We start from the raw sequence: 24,142 nt of genomic DNA on the forward strand, positions 1-24,142 counted from the left end.
CGGAGCACAGGCACACTGAGCTCATGGCTGCAGTGGCAAGGGTGCCCGAATCCACTGAATCACTGGCAAGGAGTGTGGAGCACTTCACTGTAGCACAGGCGGCTGCCACGCAAATGTTTAGTGCTGCAATGCAGTCACTGGCTGGTCTCATGCAGACACAGATTGAGGCCACGCGAGCACTGACTGCTGCCATCCTCGCTGGTTCGGACACATTTCCCCGGGGCTCTCACCGTGCCGCAGCAGGCCAGCAATCTGTGCTCCAGCAGATTGCTCCAGATGCTGAAGTGCTGCCCTGTGCGAGTGCCAGTGTGTCGGTCGAGCAGTGAGTTGCTGTCCTCTCTCAAGATGACAGCATTCCTGCTGCCACCACTGTCACTTCTCCACTGCACTTGCCACCACCTGTAGGACAGACTGCTGCCGCCCATGCAGAGTTGGTGCAGTCTGCAGCCAGGCCCTCCAGGCCCAGAGTTGGTCGAGGCCGTCCTTCAAGGGCATCTGCAGTCTCAGGTTGTGACAATCAGCAACCTTCCCCCAGCCTTGCTGCAGCCACTGGGGTCCCATTACGGAGGAGCTGCAGGGTGGGAAGGGGGGAATTTCGCAAGGGTAGGAGATCACCCTCGAAGGGCAAAAAGTAGGAGGTGTGACAAAATGTTGTTCATCGTTTTATTAAAGGCCAAGGTTCGTGGTCAAATTTTTATAACTGTTTTGGACATTGTCTCCAGGTTGTGAGAGCCAGTTATGTGAATGACTGTTTTTTTTTGTGTTTCTTTCTATTAGTGTGTCATGTGGAAATGAGACACACAGAGTTTGTAAAACAAATAAGTTTCTGTATTCAAAATGTACATGTTTGGTCTTTGCAATCATTGTTGCCTTGACCGGCTTAAGGGTTGCGGGATGGTTTCATTCAGGTTGTTTGAATGGCAGAAGCCATTTCCTCAGAAGGGGCCTAGAAGCGACTTGCTATGAGCCTTTGCTGGACGGCCCTTCCACTTTGTACATTGTGTGCCTCCCTCCCACCTTGGTGCTGCTGATGATCATCCTCCTCATCTTCCTCCTCCTCTTCCTCCTCCTCCTCTGGTGGTGCTCCTGGTGGAATTGGCTGGGTCCTGGGGATTGCCAGGTTATGCAGCATGCAGCACACAACAACGAAGTGGGAGACTCGCTCAGGTGAGTACTGAAGGGCTCCTCCAGAATGGTCCAGACAGCGGAACCGTTGCTTGAGCACGCCGATTGTGTGCTCAACGATGTTCCTGGTAGCTTGATGGCTCTCGTTGTATCACAGCTCAGCAGGGGTGTTGGGCGTACATAGAAACATAGAGATAGGAACAGGAGTAGGCCATTCGGCCCTTCGAGCCTGCTCCGCCATTCAATGAGATCATGGCTGATCTTCGTCTGAGATCATAGCTGATCTTACCAGTTCAGTACCCCGTCCCCGCCTTTTCTCCGTAACCCTTAATCCCCTTAGCCTTCAGAAATATATCCAATTCTCTCTTGAAAATATTTATTGAATTAGCCTTCACAGCCCTCTGTGGCAGGGAATTCCACAGGCTCACCACTCTTTGAGTGAAGAAATTCTTCCTCATCTCTGTTTTAAATGATTTGCCCGCTATTTTTAGACTGTGGCCCCTGGTTCTGTGCTCCCCGGCCATTGGAAACATTCTCTCTGAATTCAGCCTGTCCAGGCCTGCCATAATTTTATATGTTTCGATGAGATCCCCTCTCAATCTTCTAAACTCCAGTGAGTACAAGCCCAAACTATTTAATCTCTCTTCGTAGGTCATTCCCGCCATTCCAGGTATCAGCCTGGTGAATCGCCGTTGCACTCTTTCCATGGCAAGAACATCCTTCCGCTGATGGGGCGACCAAAACTGTACACAATACTCCAGATGCGGTCTCACCAGCACCTTGTACAGCTGTAGTAAGGTATCCCTATTCCTATACTCGAACCCCCTTGATATGAAGGCCAACATACCATTTGCCTTCTTAATCGCCTGTTGCACCTGCATGCTCTCCTTCAGTGACTGGTGCACAAGAACACCCAGGTCCCTCTGCACTTCCCCATCTCCCAATCTATTGCCATTTAGATAATAATCTACCCTCCTGTTTTTACCCCCAAAGTGGATAACCTCGCATTTATCCACATTATAGTGCATCTGCCACGTATCCGCCCATTCCCCCAACCTGTCCAAATCGCACTGTAGCCTCCTGACATCCTCATCAGAGCCCACCCCTCCTCCTAGTTTAGTGTCGTCCGCGAATTTGGAAATATTGCATCCAATTCCCTGATCCAGATCATTTATATATATTGTGAACAGCTGGGGTCCCAGGACAGATCCTTGCGGCACCCCGCTGGTCACTGCCTGCCACTCCGAAAACGAGCCGTTTATTCCAACTCTCTGTTTTCTATCCGCCAGCCAGTTCTCTATCCACGTTAATACTTTGCCCCCAATTCCATGAGCCTTAATTTTGCATGATAATCTTTTGTGTGGAACCTTATCGAAGGCTTTCTGGAAGTCAAGGTACACCACATCCACTGGCTCTCCCCCATCTATTTTACCAGTTACTTCCTCAAAAAATTCCAGCAGATTAGTCAAACACGATTTACCCTTTGTAAATCCATGTTGACTCTGTCCGATCCTTTCCCCATTTGTCAAGTGCTCCGCTATTTTATCCTTAATGATGGACTCTAGCATTTTGCCCACAACCGATGTAAGGCTTACTGGTCTATAATTCCCTGCTTTCTCTCTACCCCCCTTTTTAAATATTGGGGTAACATTAGCTACCCTCCAATCCACGGGTACTGTTCCCGAGTCAATGGAGTTCCGGAAGATGATCCTTAGAGCATCTGCTATCTCCAGGGCCACCTCCTTAAGTACCCTAGGATGTAGTTTATCAGGCCCCGGGGATTTGTCGGCCTTCAGTCCCCTCAACTTACCCAACACCATATCCCTAGAGATACTAATTTCTGTCAGCTCCTCCCTCTCATTAGTCCCTATGTTTGCCGATATTCCTGGGAGGTTATTTGTGTCCTCCTTTGTGAATACAGAACCAAAGTATGAGTTTAATTGGTCTGCCATTTCCTTATTCTCCATTATATATTCTCCCGAATCGGACTGCAAGGGACCGACTTGGGATTTTACCAGTCTTTTCCTTCTGATATACCGATAAAAGCTTTTGCAGTCTGTCTTTATGTTTGCTGCAAGTTTACTTTCGTATTCTATTTTCCCCTTCCTGATTAATCCCTTTGTCCTCTTTTGCTGTACCCTGTACTGCCCCCAATCTTCCGGTCTGGTGCTTTTTTTTGCCAGTTGATATGCCCTTTTTTTTGATTTTATGCTGTCCCTAATTTCCCTCGTTATCCACGGTTGAGTCACCTTTTTAGGTTTAGTTTTATGCCAAACCGGTATAAACATGTTCTGGAATTCTTCCATTCTATCTTTGAATGCTTGCCATTGTCTCTCCACTGTCAATCCTCCCAGAAACACCACCCAATCAATCTTACCCAATTCCCGTCTCATACCCTCGTAATTCCCTTTATTTAAGTTCTGGACCTTAGTCTCTGATTCAATTTCCTCACTCTCCATCTCGACTGAGAGCTCGATCATATTATGATCGCTCTGACCCAAGGGGCCTCGTACAAGAAGATTGCTGATAAGTCCCTTCTCATTGCACAATACCCAGTCTAAAATGGCCTGATCTCGAGTCGGCTCCTCGACATATTGGTCCAGATAACCGTCCCGAAAACATTCCAGGAATTCCTCCTCCTCAGAATTTTTACTAATTTGGGTAGTCCAATCAATATGTAAATTAAAGTCACCCATGATGACAGCTGTGCTCTTATCGCACGCTTCTCTAATTTCCCTTTTTATGCCTTCCCTCACCTCCATATTACTATTTGGAGGCCTATATATCACACCCACTAACGTTTTCCTCCCCTTGCTATTTCTCATTTCTACCCATACAGATTCCGTTTCATCCGAGTTAATATCCTTCCTTTCCATTGCATTAATCCCCTCCTTTACCAGCAATGCTACCCCACCTCCCCTACCTTTTTGCCGATCCTTCCTAAATATTGTATATCCCTGGATGTTAAGTTCCCAGCCTTGCCCACCCTGCAGCCACGTTTCTGTAATCCCAATCAAATCATACTTGTTTACCTCTATTTCCACAACTAATCCATCCACCTTGTTCCTAATGCTTCTAGCATTAAGATACAAAGCCTTCAGGCTTGCTTTTTTCACACTCTCATTATGAATTAGTTTGGCCCTTTGTGTTTCTCTCCTTTGCTTATTGCTTCTCACCTTTCTACCATCTATTTCTGACTTCATATGACTTCCCTCTTTTCCACTACCTAGGTTCCCATCCCCCTGCCAAATTAGTTTAAATCCTCCCGAACCGCCCTAGAAAATATTACCCCGAGGACATCGGCTCCCTCACAGTTCAGGTGTAGACCGTCCCCTTGGTACAGGTCACTCCTCCCCAAGAACTGGTTCCAATGCCTCAAGAATTTAAATCCCTCTCCCTTGCACCACTGCTCAAGCCACGTATTTAGCTTATCTATCTTACTCTCTCTAAACTTATTAGCTCGTGGCACTGGTAGCAATCCAGAGATTACTACCTTTGAGGTCCTACTTTTCAATTTAGCTCCTAACTCCCTAAATTCAGCTTGTAGGACCTCCTCCCTCTTTTTACCTACATCGTTGGTACCTACATGTACCACGACAACTGGCTGATCCCCCTCCCCCTTCAGAATGCTCTGCACCCGCTCCGAGACATCCTTGACCCTTGCACCAGGGAGGCAACATACCATCTTGGAGTCTCGGTCTCGGCCACAGAAACTCCTATCTATCCCCCTTACAATTGAATCCCCTATCACTATAGCCCTATCCCTCTTTTTCCCGCCCTTCTGTGCAGCAGAGCCAGTCATGGTGCCCTGAACCTGGCTGCTGGTGCCTTCCCCTGATAAGTCATCTCCCCCAACAGTACCCAAAACGGTAAACCTGTTTTGGAGGGAGATGACCGCAGGTGACTCCTGCACTACCTTCCTGCCTTTACCCTGCCTTTTGGTCACCCATTTACTGTCTGAGCTAGCCTTTACCTGCGGTGTGACCAACTCACTGAATGTGCTATCCACAACATCCTCAGCATCGCGTATGCTCCAGAGTGAGTCCATTCGCAGCTCCAGCGCCGCCATGCGGTCCGCTAGGAGCTGCAGCTGGACACACTTCCTGCACACATAGTTGTCAGGGACAGTGTCCCTGATTTCCCACATGGCACAGGAGGAGCATGACACGGGTCCGAGCTGCCCTTCCATGACTTAACCCTTACAATACCCTTTTATTTACTACGATTTAGCTTAATTATTGAATTCTACTTAGAATAAGTTTGTGAAAGTACTCACCAACCAGTCACCTACCTGTTTTCTGGTGTTGTATTTTCACTGCCGCCTCCTGTCCTGGAACCTTTTCCACCTAGGTTAGGCTCCTGAAATAAAATAAATTGAACCTACCTTTTCAACTTCCCCTAACCCCTAAAAGGTTAGAGGAGGTGGAAGGGTGGGAGACACTACACTGTAGTGTTTCGGGTTTAGCAACAGCTCCACCTATATAAGAGTTACTGGCCTCCTGCTCTCCCGACTGCACCAGCTGCTCCCTGGTGACGTCACACACTGATTACTATTTACCCCTCTCCTCTGCTGTTGATTTGGTACGCCTCGCAACTGCCGCCGGTTTTTAAGCCGGGCTCCTCCTCGCTGCTCCCTGCTGCTCCGAGTGGTCGGGCCTCGCAACTGCCGCCGGTTTTTAAGCCGGGCTCCTCCTCGCTGCTCTCTGCTGCTCCGAGTGGTCGGGCCTCGCAACTGCCGCCGGTTTTTAAGCCGGGCTCCTCCTCGCTGCTCTCTGCTGCTCCGAGTGGTCGGGCCTCGCAACTGCCGCCGGTTTTTAAGCCGGGCTCCTCCTCGCTGCTCTCTGCTGCTCCGGAGTGGTGTCATCAGCCAGGTGCACAGAGGATATCCCTTGTCCCCGAGAAGCCAACCACCTGGGTGATGCGGTGCCTGGAAAAGGTCTGCCACAGAAGTCTGGCGCAGGATGAAGGCGTCGTGGCTACTGCCAGGAAAGTGGGCATTGACAGCGAGTATCAGCTGTCTGTGGTCACAGACCAACTGAACGTTTAAGGAATGGAAGCCCTTTCGGTTGCGGAAATCCTTGGCATTCTCATGCGGCGCACGCAAAGCCACATGCATGCAGTCAATGGCGCCCTGCACCATGGGGAAGCCTGCTATCATCGCAAAGCCCATTGCGCATTCTTGCTGCTTGTCCGGGGTCATGGGGAAAGAGATGTACTCTCGTCTTCTTTTAAAGAGGGCATTTGTGACCTGACGGATGCAGCAATGCACCGCGAACTGGGAGATATTGATGAAGTCCCCAGTAGCTGATTGAAATGAGCCGGTGGCATAAAAGTTGAGAGCCACTGTTATCGGAAATTGAGTGGCGCCCCCCTCCTTTCTGCCTGGCACAACCAAGGACAGGTAGACTGGAACGCTTCCCAGTTGCTGTGGGGCTGGGGGGGCGCTATATCAAGGGGGCCTCTTCCTGGCTTTTGTGTGGTAGCCATTTTTGCACAACTCATTCTGAGAGAGAGAGAGAGCGATTTTGAGAGAGACAAAGAGAGAAAGAGAGACTTCTGCATTGAGTCAACGCTGTCTGAGGTAGTTTTGGCTTCTGACCATATCTTTGCAGGTACTTTGGTTTTTGACCTTCATAACTTTGATTGCCTAGATACTATGGGGGCTGCAATGGATGGGGGCGTCGTCCCTCTCCATCACATTCAGAGGGCACAGAGATGCAGAGAGAGAGTGGCAATCATGGCCAGATGGAGGAGGGCCAACAGGCCTCTGTACAGGAGACCTTACCCTCCCAGGGTATTTTGCCAACAGTTCTCCTACATTAATATGTCTGAGGAGCAGTGTTTGCGAAGGCTGCGCTTCAGCAAGGAGGTGGTCACTGAGCTCTGCCACCTGCTTCAGCTAAATCTGCAGCCTCAACTGAGGAGCAGGACGTCTCTGTCGGTGGCAGTGAAGATAACAGTGGCTCTCAACTTTTATGCCACCGGCTCATTTCAATCATGAATTGTCCGATTGTCCGGCTGCCTCCTCTCTCCTTCCTGTTCCTTGTCTTCTTCCTCCTCATCTTTTCCTCCTCATCTGCTTCCTCCTTGTCCTCATCCTCCTCCCTCTGTGCACATGTCCCCGTCTTTCTTGCTGCTTACTCTCCTTCCGCCATAGATCCTGGAGGGCGAGGTGGCATGCCAGTACAGCTCCCATTAATCTTAGCAAGTTTGAATCTTTGAAGAATAAATGTAACTACTTTGAACTTGCCACAAGACTCCTGATAAAAAAGAACCTTGAACTTACTCAATGAAACTTGCAGTAGCTGAAACTAACAAAAAGCCACTGAAACTGCACTAACCTGACAGGTGCAAGTGATTACTAATGATCCCGGCTTCCTGGTGCTGCATGCCAGCTCTTCCTGTCGGTGTTTACTCCGGGTGATGAGGTAAGTAGCTGAAAGCAATTTGGGAAATCGGGCATTCAGTGAGAATTGCACACTCACTGATGTCACAATCTCCCTGGCGTTAAGGTCCCCGGCAATAGCTGTTACTGGCAGCACTATGTGGGGGGGGGGGGGGGGGTCCTGATTTGGCATGCAATGCTGGATTCGCCTTGTCCTGTCGGTACTGGTCTCAATGCCACATTAGCGCCATTTACTGGTGCTAACGGGTGGCGCTAAGGGGACAAATTTTTCCCCTTAAGGGTTTAGACTCGATGATAGTTGGGACAGTACAACTTGATCTCCTATAAACCTTTGAATTGTTACTATTATGCTGTAATGTTTTGAAAAATGCCTCTGCCTAAAATCAGATAGCGAGTGTGGACAATAGGCCAGTCCATGATTGGCTATTTGGAACACAGGAACAGAAGTAGGCCAATTAGCCCCTTGAGCCTGTTCTGCCATTCAATGAGATCATGGCTATTCTGTGACATAAGTCTATATATCCTTTGCCCCATATCCCTTGGTACCTTTGGTTAACAAAAATCTATCAATCTCCTACTTAAAATTAACAATTGACCTAGCATCAATTGCTGTTTGCAGAATAGAATTCCAGACTTCTATCATCCTTTGCATGTAGAAGTGATTCCTAACCTCACTCCTGAAAGGTCTGGCACTAATTTTTAGACTATGCCCCCTAGTCCTAGACTCCCCAACTATTAATATAGTTTCATGATTAAACAGCAAAAGGTGCAATTTTAGATGATTGAGTCAGACAATGTCAGTTTCACTTTATGCCCTCAATCTTCCAACTAACTGATTGTTTTCAAACAGAGTAAATTTTCATGGAAATGCACATTTTTGAAATTGATTCTCAAGTATTTGGTCATTTACTTTTATTTTACTTTCTAGCGTGACAATGCAGGCTTTGCTAGACCTCTTGCACTACAGTTTCTCACCAGAGGAAAGGCAATATTTTTTGAACACATTTCCTGGATTGAAAATGAACAGGGCTCTAAACCTATGTTGTCTGCTTCTCACGTTGGAAAACTGTTACTTATGAGGTAATTAAAATGTTTATATACTACAGTACACAAAGCATGTAATTATATCCATAAAGATCCTTCTAGAGACATATTATGGTGAATCGGGCAAGCACAAACTTTGAATTTGAGTGGCTAGTGCCTTTGTCTCATTCCTACCTAACCTGCATTGCAATTATAATTCTACTGGGGTTTTATGTCTGGGAACAGAGACTACGGGATCGATACTAACCACCACCAACCCCATCCCTCACTACCACCAACGACAGGCGGGAAAGGGTCAAGGGTGGGGTTAAATCATCAAATTCGTGAAACCCAACCCTTACCCGCTGCACATGCCCATGTTTCTATTTTTACAGTGGCGGGTTTTGGGGCGTTTGAGTAACCCGCTCTGGAGAGGCAGGTCTGTCATTATAATATTTAAATGCAGCACCTTTCATGAGATTTTGGCAGTGATTTGAAATTTGAAACTGCACAGGTTTCCCGGGGTTTGGGAAATTCATCAGTGCAGTGGAGGCGAGATTGAGTGGCACTTCATGGGAATGGTTAAAAGTCAATGGCCTAGAAATTGGGTATAGCCCCGCTTGAGGCATTAGAACTGGCGATGCGCAAAGTTTATAGCCAGACGAAACTTATCGCCGCCTGGCGCGATATTGGGTTGCATCGCCCCCAAAGGGGATTGAGGCGCTAAACCAGCCGTTGCACGGTGCTGTTAAGGCGCAAAAGGTCAGGCGCTACTCAATATCGACGCGGACGGGCGCAGCGCAGGTGAACTCAATTACGGGAAAGCACGAGACCTACAGGCGCCGGCCGTCTCTTAAAGGGGCGGGTCAGCCAGACTGAGCTTAAACACCCAACGCCCTGTAGGCCTCAGATTCGGCGCTCGCCCTTGTCTGGCGTTAGAAACTTGTGCATTATGGAGAAGGCTAGGCAGAGAGCAGAGCGCTTCAGCACTGAGGCTCTGGACCACTTGGTGGCTGCAGTTGAACACCGTCGAGAGGTCCTGTATCCGGATAATGGCAAGAGGCCAAATCAGAAGGCTTATCGACGATCTTGGAGGGAGGTTGCTGTGAGGGTGAATTCCAGCAGCATGGCGACCAGGACCCCTGTTCAGTGCAGGAAGAAATTCAATGACCTCACACGGATCGTTAGGGTGAGTGATGGTTTACCAAACTTGTGCTTCCCTCCATCTGCAGCTGACTTCGGGCACCCTGCTGCAATGATGTGCCAATGGCCATCTGTCAGTATGCACCCATGGCCCTTTCTGGCCACACACATGGACAGATGTCTCAAGGCCTCATGTAAGGGCTCTTGCACCATGGGGGGCATGCGATGAGGTCTCAAGGCCTCATGTAACAGAACCTCCCCTTCTTTCCCCTGCAGTCCAAGATGGCACAGATTAGAAAGGAGCAGCGTCGAACCGGTGGCGGACCTGCACAAGTGGTCACTCTCACGGATCTGGAAGAGAGAGTGCACCAGATACTTGGAGGACGTCTGTCTGGTCCAGTGACCACTGCATCTGCCGACCCTATTACCGACAGTGAGGGTAAGACTCTCACCTTTTCCACCTGTTGCCTTCCACTTGGTCCCCCTGCCAGCATGCATCCTCAGTGTGCAGCCATGTCAGAGCCTTGCCGCAATCTGGCATGCCTTTCAGCAAACCTGTCCTTTTGCTAAAGCCACTCTTCCACCTCCCACTTTCAGATGAAGCAGCACCAACTCGGGCTCAACGCGCTGAAGCTGCCAGTGCCAGTGCCACCGGAGGCGAGGACCAGGAGGAATCCGGACCAGCCGTTGCAGAATCCGGGGAGCGGAGACATCTGCAGACTGGGGATAGTAGTCCCCTGGAGGGGAGGGGGGGTGGCTCTGAGGATGAACCAGTTGCCGGACCAAGCGGCATGGAGGAACGCAGGGGGGATAGGCAAGTTCGGCCACCGTCTCCCCGCAGGGCAAGGCAGGTCGTCATGACTGCTGCACAGAGTGCAGATGAGGTCCGTCGCCCTCCAAACAAGCTCCCATTCCGATGCCAGTTGGTCAAAAGGCTTTTAGGTGTAGTGGTGCAAGTGCTTCGGACAGGGTTGAAGGTACCAAGTACTGTAAAGCTCAAATCCCAGAACTCCGCTCTACATTAGCTCGCCAACTCTCTGTAGCAGCGATCGCAATGAGCAGGCCAAGTGGCAGAAGATTCTGCAGTAGAGCTGTCCCCTTTAAATAGTGCCCCCATACTCCGAGAAGGGCCTGTTAGCCCTCCCTCGAACTGTCACTAATAGCGCTGGGCGCTAAGGCTCCGGGCGCCACCCAATATGCGCTCAGGCACTCCTAAAAGGCGTTGCACACTGAAATGACGTCATGAGCTGCTTGCGCTCGCGGGCGCGCGCAAACACTTAGTGCAGGCACTAAATGTATAGTCAATATCTGAGTTGGCGCTATCTTCATAGCGTCCGCCCCAACATAGCGCTTCGCCCCAATTCTAGGTCTCTTTAGGCGATCAGCGCCGGCGCTACCAACCCAATTTCTAGGCCAATAATTTTTAACCATTAAGGCTCAGTGCTCACTGCTGCTTTCTCAGTTCCCTCAAATGAACTGTTTGGTGAGAGTACTTTTGAGAGACTTATTTGTACAGTTTGTGGTGCTCACAAAGAGAATATCAGGATGGGTGGCGCCATGGCTGCTTTTGATTGGACTTCGGACGAGGGAGACAATAAGGATCATCAGCAGCAAGGGCGTGCTGTGGAGGAAGCTGCATGTGGCCAACAGAGAGGGGAGCAACAGAGGTCGAAGTCGCAGGAAGCACGACCCACCTAATAGGCTCTACAGACAGAGGCTCAACATCCTTGACCTCTCGGTAGAGCAGTACTTCCGAAGGCTGAGATTGACACGTCAGGCAGTCGCAGACATCTGCAGCCTCCTAGAAGAAGACCTGCTGCCTGCTGGACCTGATGGCGATGCATTGGCATGAATTTGAGGATGTGTTTTGAGAATTGGGTGAGCTAAGGTGGGATGACATTTCATAAGGATTGAGGTGAGTGGTAGTGGTGGATGGAGGAAGGGGGATGTGAGGAAGTGCATTTAAACAGAACGAGGGATGCTGCTGAAACTTAAGTAGGTGTGAAGAGTAATATGATGGAGGACATTTGACAGAATGAGGGGGTGGGGTTGCACTACAGCTTGTAGGTGAAGCTGCAACTGGATTCACCTTTCCTGACCTAGTTAGGTCAATTAAAACACTTCCTGTACTGGATCCATGTTCTCAGCACAAAATTCCTACTGCTCACCTCTTCAGCCACCTCCAGTCACACCTTCTTCGTTATGGCTGCAGATTTTTTTTCCCATTACTGGGGAATAGGACCTCCTTTCTTACCCTTACTGTAACCAGCTGTTCGTCAAGGGATGCCTCATTAAAACAGGGCACAGCTTTTGTACTTCCTGATTCCATTTCTACTTCTAATTATCTCATACAATTCACCAAACTACTCCAAAATCCATCTGTGCATCGGCTTGTAAGAATTATTTATGACTTTCACACCTCCCACATGAGGTGTTAAGAGTGGGGTTCATAGACCTGAATCCACCTTTAACAGAAAACCACACAGATACATTGGGCTGAATTTTTACCTGTGAGTGGATTTGGGTGCGGGGGGCGGGGGGGGGGGGGGTCATGTAATGGGTCGCCATCACGAATGTTCCATCAGCGCACTCTCCACTGTTTGTTTAACATAACTAGATCACTTGACTGAGTCATGCGGGTTTCCCGGCCAATTAAATGGAACAGGTCTGTTGACATCACGGATGATTCGACATCAGCTCACCTGTTTAAAGGGGCAGTGGACAGATGAGAGTTGAAGGTTGTTGTAGGAGGGCCTGAGGTGGTTGTAAGTCTTCTTCTTAGGCAGTCCCTCGGAACCGAGGATGACTTGCTTCCACATTAAAAATGAGCTCGCAGGTGACTGATTAGCCCAATGCGGGACTTACAGTCTCTGTCACAGGCGGGACAGACGGTGGTTGAAGGGGCGGGTGGGTGGGGTGCTTGTGTTGACGTGCGCTCCTTGCGCTGCCTGCGCTTGGCTTCCGCTTGCTCCCGGCAAAGAGACTCGAGGTGTTCGGCGCCTTCCCGGATGCTTCTCCTCCACTTTGTGCGGTCTTGGGCCAGGGATTCCCAGGTGTCGGTGGGGATGTTACGCTTTTTCAAGGAGGCTTTGAGGGTGTCCTTGAAGCGTTTCCTCTGCCCACCTGGGGCTCTCTTGCCGTGCCGGAGCTCCGAGTAGAGCGCTTGTTTTGGGAATCTCGTATCGGGCATGTGGACAATGTGACCCGTCCATCGGAGCTGATTGAGCGTGGTCAGAGCTTCGATGCTGGGGATGTTGGCCTGAGCAAGAACACTGACGTTGGTGCGCCTATCCTGCCAATGGATTTGCAAGATCTTGCGGAGGCAGCCTTGGTGGTACCTCTCCAGTGCTTTGAGGTGCCTGCTGTACATGGTCCATGTCTCTGAGGCATACAGCAGGGCAGGTATCACTGCTGCCCTGTAGACCATGAGCTTAGTGCCGGGTTTGAGGTCCTGGTCTTCAAACACTCTCTTCCTCAGGCGACCGAAGGCTGCACTGGCACACGGAAGGCGGTGTTGGACTTCGTCGTTGACGTCTGCCCTTGTTGACAGGTATGGAAAGTGGTCCACGTTGTCCAAGGCCTTGTCGTGGATTTTGATAATCGGGGGGGCAGCACTGTGTGGCAGCCTTGCTTGACCCTGGTTCGTACGTGAATTGGGTCTGTGGTGGAACCGTTGGTCAGGATCACGGCTTGCATGGCGTCGTGAAGCAGGCGGAGGATAGTGACAAACGGTTGACAGTGTCGAAGGCCTTTGTGAGATCAAAGAAGGCCATGTACAGTGGTTGGTGCTGTTCCCAACATTTCACTTGTAATTGACGTGCGGTGAAGATCATGTCCATTGTGCCTCTTAGTGGGTGGAATCTGCATTGCGGCTCTGGGAGGAGCTCTTAGGCCACTGGGAGAAGGCGATTGAGGAGGATTCTTGCGATGACTTTCCCTGTGGCAGATAGCAGGGAAACTCCTTTGTAATTACCACAATCGGACTTGTCACCTTTCTTGAAGATGGCCACAATTACGGTGTCTCTGAGATCCCCTGGCATGCTCTCCTCCTTCCAGATAAGAGAAATTAGTTCATGAATTCACACCAGTAGTGCTTCTCCGCCATGCTTTAGTGCCTCAGCGGGGATTCCATCTGCTCCTGAGGCCTTGTTGTTCTTCAGATGTCGGATGGCCTTTTCAGCCTCATACCGGGCTGGGGTTGTGCTGAGATGGTGGCGGGTAGCATGCTGTGAGATGGAGTTGAGGACACTCGTGTCGAAGACAGAGTCGTGGTTAAGGAGATCTTCGAAGTGCTTCTTGCATCGGGCACTGACTGCTTCCCTGTCCTTGATGAGTACCTCTCCGTTCTTGGCCCGCATTGGGGAAGGGCCTTGGGTGCTTGGGCCGTAGATGGTCTTGACTGCGCTAAAGAATCCACGCACGTCGTGGTTGTCGGCTAGCTGCTGGATCTCCTGCGCTTTCTCCACCCACCATCTGTTCTTTAGGTCGCGAGTTTTTTGTTGGACCTCGGCCTTCAGGCTTCTGTAGAGCTGCTTTCTTGCTTTCGAGTTCTGTTGCTGTTTCCAGATCAGAAATGCCTTGCGCTTGCGGCTTATTAGCTCCTGGATCTCCTGGTCATTCTCGTCGAACCAGTCTTGGTGTTTCCTGGTTGAGTGACCAAGCGTCTCTTCACAGGTGCTGATTATGGAGGCCTTGAGTGCAGACCAGGCGCTGTGGGCACTCCGTGTCTCTGCATCACTGGGAGTTGTCAGGTTGCTTGTGAGGCGCAGGCTGAATAGGGCTTTCTTAGCGGGGTCTTTGAGTGCTCCAGCGTTAATTTTCCTGCGGCATTGTTTCTGTTGCTGCCACTGTTTTGGGGCTACATTGATGGAGATGACAGAGCGGATTAGGCGGTGGTCTGTCCAGCAGTCATCAGCTCCTGTCATGGCACGGGTGATGCGGACGTCCTTGCGGTCCCTCACTTGGACGATGATGTAGTCCAGCAGATGCCAGTGCTTAGAACGAGGGTGCTGCCATGAAGCCTTGTACTTGTCTCTCTGACGGAACAAGGTGTTGGTTATGTTCTAAGGGTCTGTTGATGTCACGGATGACTCGACTTCAGCTCACCTGTTTAAAGGGGCAGTGGACAGATGAGAGTTGAAGGTTGTTGTAGGAGGGCCTGAGGTGGTTGTAAGTGGTGCCTGCCAGTGTTACAGCCAATACTTTGACTTTGACTATGAGAGTGCAATCATTTAGAGGCAACAATGCTGTCTCAGTGGCAGAAGGCTGTGCCCAGGTTTTCAGATTCCAACCTGGAAATCCTGCTCCAGGGAGTGAGAGCAAGGAAGGAAGTCCTCTTCCCTGGCGATGGCAAGAAGAGGCCAGCCAGTAAAACAAAGATGGCATAGCGGGAGATTGCCCAAGAAGCAGGGGTTGTCAGCTGCTCCTGGATGCAGTGTAGGAAGGGATTTGATGATCTCATGAGGTCAGGACAGCTGAGTTACAATGCCACATTCAACTACATCCTGACATTTTTGTCACCCCAACCCTACCACTCTGCCTTGCCAAGCTGACTCTTGCACGTGACTCCTCACGCCAACCTACCTTGCAGGTGCACCCATCCCTCACTGTGTATTCACCTACTCACATCCCCATCTGACTATCCACCACTGACACTCACCCTCAGCCTAATGCAATCATAGAAAGTAATGCCACAGAAGGAGGCCATTTGTCAATGTCATGCCACTCCCTCATAGTCACCCTCTACAGATGTAGCCCATCCATCCCCTACATTCAGTCCATCACGCTCACTCAAAGTTCTCTTCTTTCCCTCCTTGCAGGAGAGGAGAGCCCAGAACACACAGGAGAGACAGAGAACTGGAGGTGGCCCTCCAATTTACAGCACATTGACGCCAGCAGAGGAGGAGGCGCTGGAATTAAATGGAGTGGCAGAGCTGCTGGCGGTGTGAGATGGAGAGAGGGGGACCTCCAAACAACCTGGTGACAGAATTAAATATCATACAGCAACATGGCATACAACAGTCACGAATATGGTGATTGATGTCAGCAGCCACTGAAATATCATGATGTGCATAATGGTAACATTAAACAGACTTATCATAAGAGTTCTAATTCATGTCTTCACTCTCCCACAGGCCCATCAAGTACCATCACTCCCCGCCCACTGTCCAGCCGGAGGAGGAAAACGACTCCTCAGAGGAAGCTGCAGTCTCTTAGGGTGCACCGCCAACAGACCCATGCGCACCCAGCACCGGCGCAGATATGCGCACGTTGTTGGTCCCGTGCGACATAGGGTAGTGTTGTCACCTGGTGTCTTGCACATTACAAGTGAGCAAGAGCAAATTGTGGAGACAGGGACAGCAGTGGTGAGTCCTCGCTGGAAGGCGCATGACACTCCAAGCTGTGCTTAGTTTTTTGCAGATGCTGAACCTTGGGGGCCGTCGACAAATCTTGGAGGAGCAGCAACAAATGCGCGAGGCTCTGGCAGCTTTTCCAGCCGTGACGTGCACAAATGTAGAGAGCATGGAGGAGTCCATCTCCAACATGAAGAGCACCATGTCGCAGGTGATGGCGATGATGTGCTCTTCCATGGAAAGGATGGCCACCTGCATGGAGCAGCTAATGCACCAGTCAAACGAGAACATGCTTGCTGTGAACAACAGCTTGCAGACTCTTATTGAACTCATCTCTAGAAGGGATACCAATGTAGACTTGGGTGTTTATCGCCCCACTGATGTGCAGCAAGGTGCTCTTCAGTTCCTTGCTAGTAGGGAAGTCCAGGTGACCCATGAGAGGGATGATGGTGAGAGGGCACATAAAAGTGGGGGCTCTGCTCAAAGCACTCCCACTTCTCCACCGTTGCCTCCCCCCTCAGTCAGAGCCCCACATGCTGCTTCGGATCCCAATGCCCGAGTCTGCCCTTGCACAATTGCTGGAGATGCAGTCTTTGACGGGGCCCTCACAGGCTCCAAAACCCAGATGACGTCCGCCAAAAGTGTCTAAGCAGTCACATCAGGGAAGCATGCCTCAACCTCTGCTGAAGCCACAGGGGTTGCACCACATAGAAACGCTCAGAAAAGAAAAATGTTGTGCAGCGTGCAGTATGTGACGATCATTCTGGAGACCCTGTATGGCTGAAGGGCTCCTCCAGATCTGTCAAGGCATCTGAAGTGCATCTTCAGCATGCTGATTACTTGCTCTATGACACATCTGGCCATCATGCGGCTTTCATTATAGCGCTCCTTGGCCTCATTGCTTGGTCTCCTGAGGGGTGTCATCAGCCACGTCTTCAGTGATAGCCCTTGTCTCCAAGCAGCCAGCCAGTAAGTCTGTTCGGAGGTACGAAGAGCTGAGGGAGGGTGGGCTGACATAGGACGAAAGAGCCATGACAGCTCTCTGGGAATCTGGCACACACATGCATGATGATCTTTTTGTGGTTGCAGACAGGTTGCACATTGAAGGAATGGCAGCCCTTCTGGTTCATGAACACTCCTGGGTGATCTGGGGGTGCCTTGATGGCCACGTGTGTGTAGTCGATGACACTCTGCACCTGTGGGAAGCCAGCCAGAACCGCAAAGCCAAGCGCCCACTCAGTCACACTGGCTTCATCAGTGGCAAAGTGTCCATAAGTGCCTGACTTGTGAAACAAGGCATCGGTCACCTGGGTGATGCATTTGTGGGTGGCTGACTGCGAGATCCTGCAAATGTCTGCTTCAGATCCCTGGAAGGGGCCTGAGGTGAAGAGGTTGAGGGCAGTGGTGACTTTGACAGCCACTGGTAAGGCATGTCCACCGGGTTCTCTCGACAGCAGGTCTTCTTCCAGCAAGCTACAAATGTCTGCCATGACCTGGTGCGATAGCCTGAGCCTTCTGAAGCACTGCTGTTCAGTCATGTGCAGGAAGCTCATCCTGTGCCTGTATACTCTGTGTTGGGGTTATTGTTTCCAGTGAGGTGCACGCTGTGCCGATCCGCTCACTCCTTTGGAGCATCAGGTCGGTGAGAAGAAGTCTGCTGGTGATGTTGCTGCTGCTGCTGCTGGTGTTGCTGGTGCTGATGGTGCTGGGGCTCAACTTGGTCCGAATCTGAGGTCCTGGGTGAAGCTGCAGAAGCGGCACCCATGCTGATCTGATAGATGCCAGGTAAAGTGAAGATTAGAGGCACAATCCTCCAATGTAGTGAGAGTGACTTGCACTGTGGTGACAGTGGCTTCCGAGGTTGAAGAAATCACCTGCAAACTCCTGAAAGCAAAATCTCTGCACAAAATGGTGTCAGCAAGAGCCTTTCTCTTAGGCAAGGAAGCAGGCATAAGGTGTGTGTATTTATGTGCTTTTTTCAGCTGTCACTTAATGAACTCTCACAATGGCCACTGAGCTCTCGCCTTGCCTTCACAGGCGAGCTTCAGGAAGTCCGTGAATCCCATGCACAAGCAGTAAAAGCTGAAACCTCAGATTAGAAAACCTCTTAAGGGTCACTCAAGGAGCTGTTAACTACGTCAATGAGGTCACCCGCCTCTCCCGAGCAGGTCCGTGGCATGCTGAGAAACGTGCCCCGGTTAAATGTGGAAGCCAGCGAGATGAAGGTGTGTTCCCGACATGCTGTCAAATTCAGCGCTTTTAACTGCCAACCAGCTCACGAACCCACACTCACTGCAATGTAAACATTCTGACCATTATCTCCCAGAGATCATTATTTAACCACTAACACATGGATTAAACAAGAACCAAACTTAACTTGTTCTGGAGTCTTTAAGTGCCCAGTGGCCACACCAACGATCACTTGAAGTCTGTTGAAATCTTTAGACATCTTCTCTTCATTAGGCCAGGATACATTTATCCTGGCCGACTGTAGTAAAAAAGTTAAGTATTGTGTTGGTTCTTATATTTTTGTGTTCAAAACTTCTCTCGTGGCTGTCACGTGTATATCTCAATCATTGGTTCATTCAAGCATGGCTTTTCCCCTTATTGTTCAGGATTGGTTCAAAGTTTAGTGGGGTTACTTCATCATGTGTGTCACTTGTTGCAGTTTAATGAGGTTCTTATCTTAAGACAGTGCTTGTCGATTCCGTTGGTTGCACAGCAACCCCAGCTTTGTCCATGATTACAGTTGCTTTTTTTTGTCTGAGTAATGTCTGTTAAAAATGTTCCTCCATATTCCTGTTCTCAACTTGCATTTTAATGTGGATTAGTCATCATTAAAAGTTCTCTTTTGCACTAAAGTTCTTCTTGTAGTGAGGGATGTTTAAAATAGATTTTCATCCAGACCTTCCTCAAGTGTATCAATAGGTCTTGCCTCCCAGATACACTTTCCAACTCCAGCACAGGTCTCATCACTAGATTATATAGATTATACAGATTATACTCATGGCATGTTATTATTTAACCCGTGTCAAGAAAACTTGCTCCTTTACTGATACTTTTCCAGCAATTGTATCATTTCAATTTGATGTAAGTGGGTCCTTGCATTCTGTAAAAATTAACACAAATAGCACAAAGTGATAATCAGAACAATAGTCAAAAAAGCTTGAACAAAAATAAAAGCATTTAGTCGTTCCTGGGATCTGGGCGTCGCTGGAAAGGCCAGCATATATTGTCCATCCCTAATTCCCTTTGAGAAGGCGGTGGTGAGCTGCCTTCTTGAACCGCTGCAGTCATTGTGGTGAAGGTACTCCCACAGTGCTGTTAGGAAAGTAGTTCCAAGATATTGACCCATGGTGTGTGTAACTCGTAGGGGAACTTGCAGGGAGTGGTGTTCCCATGTGCCTGCTGCCCTTGTCCCTCTAGGTGGTAGAGGCTTGGGAGGTGCTGCTGAAGAAGACTTGGCTTGTTGCTGCAGTGCATCTTGTAGATGGTACACATTGCAGCCACTGCAGCCACTGTACGCCGGTGGTGGAGGGAGTGAATGTTTAAGGTGGTGGATGCAGTGCCAATTAAGCGGGCTGCTTTGTCCTGGATGATGTCGAGCTTCTTGAGTGTTGTTGGAGCTGCACTCATCCAGGAAAGTGGAGAGTATTCCATCACATTCCTGATTTGTGCCTTGTCGATGGTGAAAAGGCGTTGAGGATTCAGGAGGTGAGACACTCGCTGCAGAATTCCCAGCCTCTGACCCGCTCTTGTTGCCAAGTATTTATGTCGCTGATCTAGTTAAGTTTTTGGTCAATGGTGACCCCCAGGATGTTGATGGTGGGGGATTTAGCGATGGTAATGCCGTTGAAAGTCAAGGGGCAGTGGTTAAACTCTCGCTTGTTGGAGATAGTCATTGCCTGGCACTTGTGTAACATGCATGTCTCTTGCCACTTATTAGCCCAAGACTGAATGTCGTCCAGGTCTTGCTGCATGCGGACATGGACTGCTTCATTATCTGAGGATTTGTGAATGGAACTGAACGCTGTGCAATCATCAGCGAGCATCCCCACTTCTGACCTTATGATGGAGGGAAGATCATTGATGAAGCAGCTGATGATGGTTGGGCCTAGGACACTGCCCCAAGGAACTCCTGCAACAATGTCCTGGGGCTGAGATGCATGACGTCCAACAATTACAACTATCTTCCTTTGTGCTAGGTATGACTCCAGCCAGTGGAGAGTTCCCCCCCTGATTCCCATTGACTTCAATTTTACTAGGGCTCCTTGATGCTGTTATGTTCATTAATAACTAGACATTCTTATTATGAACAGCTAGCTTCTAGCTAGTCATTTATTCAGTACACGTTCCCTAGGTACAGCATCTGTAGAGATTCAGCATGTGTGCTTCTGTGTGCAGGCTTCCATCTTGACTACTGGCTTCTGGGTAGCCTAGTGCATCGTGGGTAGTGTAGTCTTAAACACATACAACTAAATATACAGCTCTACGGCTCCATTTAGTGTACCACTCCAGAATGACATGTTATTGATCATTACATCCCCCTTTCTTTGAGGTTAACAAAATCAATATCAATCAACTTTCAAGAGAAACGATAAAGATGATATCAGTAACACTTTTGTTAGTGCTCTATAAACATAAACATTTTCACAACAGTCAATACATTTTCAATATAGTTTTTTTTGTACTCAAAGATTAAGTCTATCAGGCTTTTTTACTACACGTGTGGGTCTTCTCAGCACGGGTAAGTCTGATGTGTTTTCATGAGATTGTTCTGGTGGTGAATGACAAGATTCAGTTGCGGCATTGTCATCAATCTGCTCTTGGATAGTTTCTTGTGTTTTCAGGAGGGAACGGCGGTTCCTCCTGAGAATCTGTCCTTCCTCAGTTCAAACAGTGTATGACCTTGGTCGTACTTCCTCAAGAACTGTAGCTTTCCTGTTCCATGCATCTGAATCCTCAATCCTGACAACATCATCCCTTGTCAATGGTTTTAGAGTTTTGGATGACTTGTCATAGTATGATTTCTGTTTCAGCTTTAACAGTTGAAGTCTCTGTCTCAGTTCCTTACTTTGCTGTTCTTTTGCACAGCAGGGTAGCGTGGTGCGCAACTTGCGACCCATTAGTAGTTCAGCAGCTGAAGAACCACAGTCTAAAGGTGAGGCTCGGTAGCTCAGCAGGGCGAGATAAGGATCAGACTTGCTTTCTGTCGCTTTCTTCAGTAGCTGCTTGAGAACTTGAACACCTTTCTCTGCCTTACCATTTGACTGAGCATACAAAGGACTGGATGTGATGTGCTGAAAGTCATACTGTGCTGCAAACTGTTGCCACTCCTTACAGTTGAAGCATGGACCATTGTCGCTAACGGCAATCCTGGGAATTCCATGTCTGGCGAAGATGGATTTAACATGCATTATGACACTGCTTGCTGATGTGCTTGAGAGCAGCGCCATCTCAGGATATTTAGAATAGTAGTCAATCACTATTAGATATTCTTTACCATTTAAATGAAAGAGGTCCATACCAACCTTTTGCCATGGTGCTGCTGGTAAGTCAGCTACTATCATTGGTTCCTTTGTTTGTTTGTTTTGGTGTTTCTGACATGTCTCACATTTGCCTATCATGTTCTCAATGTCCTTATTTATGCCAGGCCAATAAACAGTGTCTCTTGCTCTCCTTTTGCATTTTTCAATTCCGAGGTGTCCCTCATGAATCCCTTTGAGCATGTCTTGATGTAGAGCCTGTGGAATGACTATTCTGTTCTGTTTTAGTAATAGTCCACTTGCGACACTCAATTCTGACCTTATGTGAAAGTATTTTGGACAGGAACCTTTTGGCCAATCATGATGAATGTTTTCTATTACTGTTTGTAACACTGTATCTTTTACTGTTTCTTCTGCTATTTGCTTTGATTTTGTGTCTGACACGGGTAGCGCAGCAGTGACCATACTCACATGAACATCCACGTCTTCTTCAGTAGAGCTCACATGACTCATTGTGGGTGCTCGGGATAGTGCATCTGCTAACACTATGTATTTGCCTGGTGTGTAGATCAGTTCAAAGTCATATCTTTGCAGCTTTATCATGAGTCGTTGAATCCTTGGAGGCATCTCATTCAGATTTTTTTTAATGATGGCAACCAGTGGGCTGTGGTCTGTCTCAACTGTGAAGGTGGGAAGTCCATATATGTAGCCATGAAACTTTTCTAGTCCAACTACCAAGCCTAGACATTCCTTTTCAATCTGGGCATATCGACACTCAGAATCAGTCATAGACCTGGAGGCATAGGCAACAGGCTTCCAATCTTCACCCTCTGCTTGTAGCAAGACCGCGCCTAGGCCATCTTTTGATGCATCCGTTGACACTTTGATTCTCTTTGTTGGGTCAAAGAAAGTGAGTACAGGTGTGGTTGTCAGCACTGTTTTGAGGCTCATCCACTCTTGCTCATGTCTTTCTGTCCATGCGAACTCATTTGTTTTATGTAGCAGGTCTCGCAGACAGGCTGTCTTAGCTGACAAGTTAGGAATGAACTTTCCAATGAAGTTTATCATCCCCATGATGCGTAGCACTCCTTTTTTGTCAGTGGGTCGGGGCATTTTGAGTATGGCGTTTACTTCTTCCATATCTGGCTCTATTCCTTTACCAGATAGATTATCTCCCAGGAAAGTGACTTCCTGGACGCCAAACTGACACTTGGCTTTGTTGAGCTTCAGCCCATTCCGGCGTATGCTCTGTAGCACTTTAGTCAGTCTCTCATTGTGTTCTTTCAATGTGGAGCCCCAGATGATGATGTCATCAACATAGACCCAAACTCCTTCCAGACTTTCAATTATGTGTTCCATCGCTCTATGAAAGATTTCAGATGCAGATATTATCCTGAAAGGCATTCTGAGGAAACAATACCTGATAAATGGTGTGTTGAAGGTACAGTATTTGGTGCTCTTTTCATCCAGTTTTAGTTGCCAAAATCCTTGTGAGGCATCGAGCTTTGTAAAGTATCTGGCACCTGACATTTCACTGGTGATTTCTTCTCGCTTGGGAATCTGGTAGTGTTCACGTTTTATGTTTGCATTTAAGTCCTTTGGATCCATGCATATTCTTGGATCGTTGTTCTTTTTCTTCACACATACCATAGAGTTAACCCAGTCTGTTGGCTCTTCGACTTTCCATTGTGGTCATTCTGTCCAGTTCTTTCTTGAGCCGGTCACGCAGGGGTGCTGGAACTCTTCATGGAGCATGTACCACTGGCTGAGCATCCTCCTTTAGCTGGATCTTGTAAGTGAATGGTAGAAGTCCAAATCCTTTGAACACATCCTGGAAATTATTCACTACAGAATCCACTGAGTCATCTGGTCTGTTTATGGCACAGTTTATACGGTATACTCTCTTGACCAGTTCTAAGTCCTCACAAGCTTTGTCACCCAGTAGTGAATCAAGTCCTTCAGCCACAACAGAAAACATGAGATGATGCACTTTGTCTTTGACTGTCACTTTAAGTCTGCACACACCTAAGCTATCTATTTTCTGTCCATTATAGTCCTTCAGTAGTACTGACTTTTTCTGTATTTTGGGTTTTTCTTTCATATTTTTAATGTCACTCATACTGATTAAGTTTGCTTTTGCCCCAGTGTCTAGTTTCAATGTAACTAATGCTCCATTTACCTGCAGTGGGATCATCCATTTGTCCTCTTTTACTGCATTAATTTTATGTTCAGCATTGTCCATATCTGAGGGCTGCACATTTTCTGTATCATTTTTGACACTGTCACATGACACCATTTGTACAAAAAATGTCTCACTTAAATCAGTGTCCTCAATCACATTGACTTGGACTTGTAGCCCTTTCTTTGTTGTTACTTTTGAAAAGCATTGTTTGGCAAAGTGATTCTTTCCATGACATTTTGTGCACATTTTTCCAAACGCTGGACATTGTCTTAACTGGTGTTTGTAACCACAGTGTTTACAATTAAAATTTCCTTCCTCCGATTGCTTTTCATTTCTGTTCTGCCCATGTTTCTTCCCCTTGTAGGACACAGCACCGGCAGCAGCACTTACTACAATCGCATCATTATTGATTTCACTGAAAGTC

General features: G+C 48.5%; 1 protein-coding gene across 1 annotated transcript in view; it reads left to right on the plus strand.

The window, feature by feature from the left end:
• The window catches only part of LOC147109109 (cation channel sperm-associated auxiliary subunit beta-like), a 556,551-nt gene that overhangs the window by 257,772 nt on the left and 274,637 nt on the right, over positions 1–24,142 (plus strand). The window contains exon 16 of the mRNA XM_086002719.1: positions 8,460–8,611. Within this exon, the coding sequence (XP_085858845.1) occupies positions 8,460–8,611 (152 nt within the window). The remainder of the gene's footprint in view (positions 1–8,459; positions 8,612–24,142) is intronic.

The sequence above is a fragment of the Somniosus microcephalus genome, chromosome 12, assembly GCF_052327205.1.
Source record: "Somniosus microcephalus isolate GS21.2 chromosome 12, FLI_Smic_1.0, whole genome shotgun sequence".
NCBI lineage: Eukaryota > Metazoa > Chordata > Chondrichthyes > Squaliformes > Somniosidae > Somniosus > Somniosus microcephalus.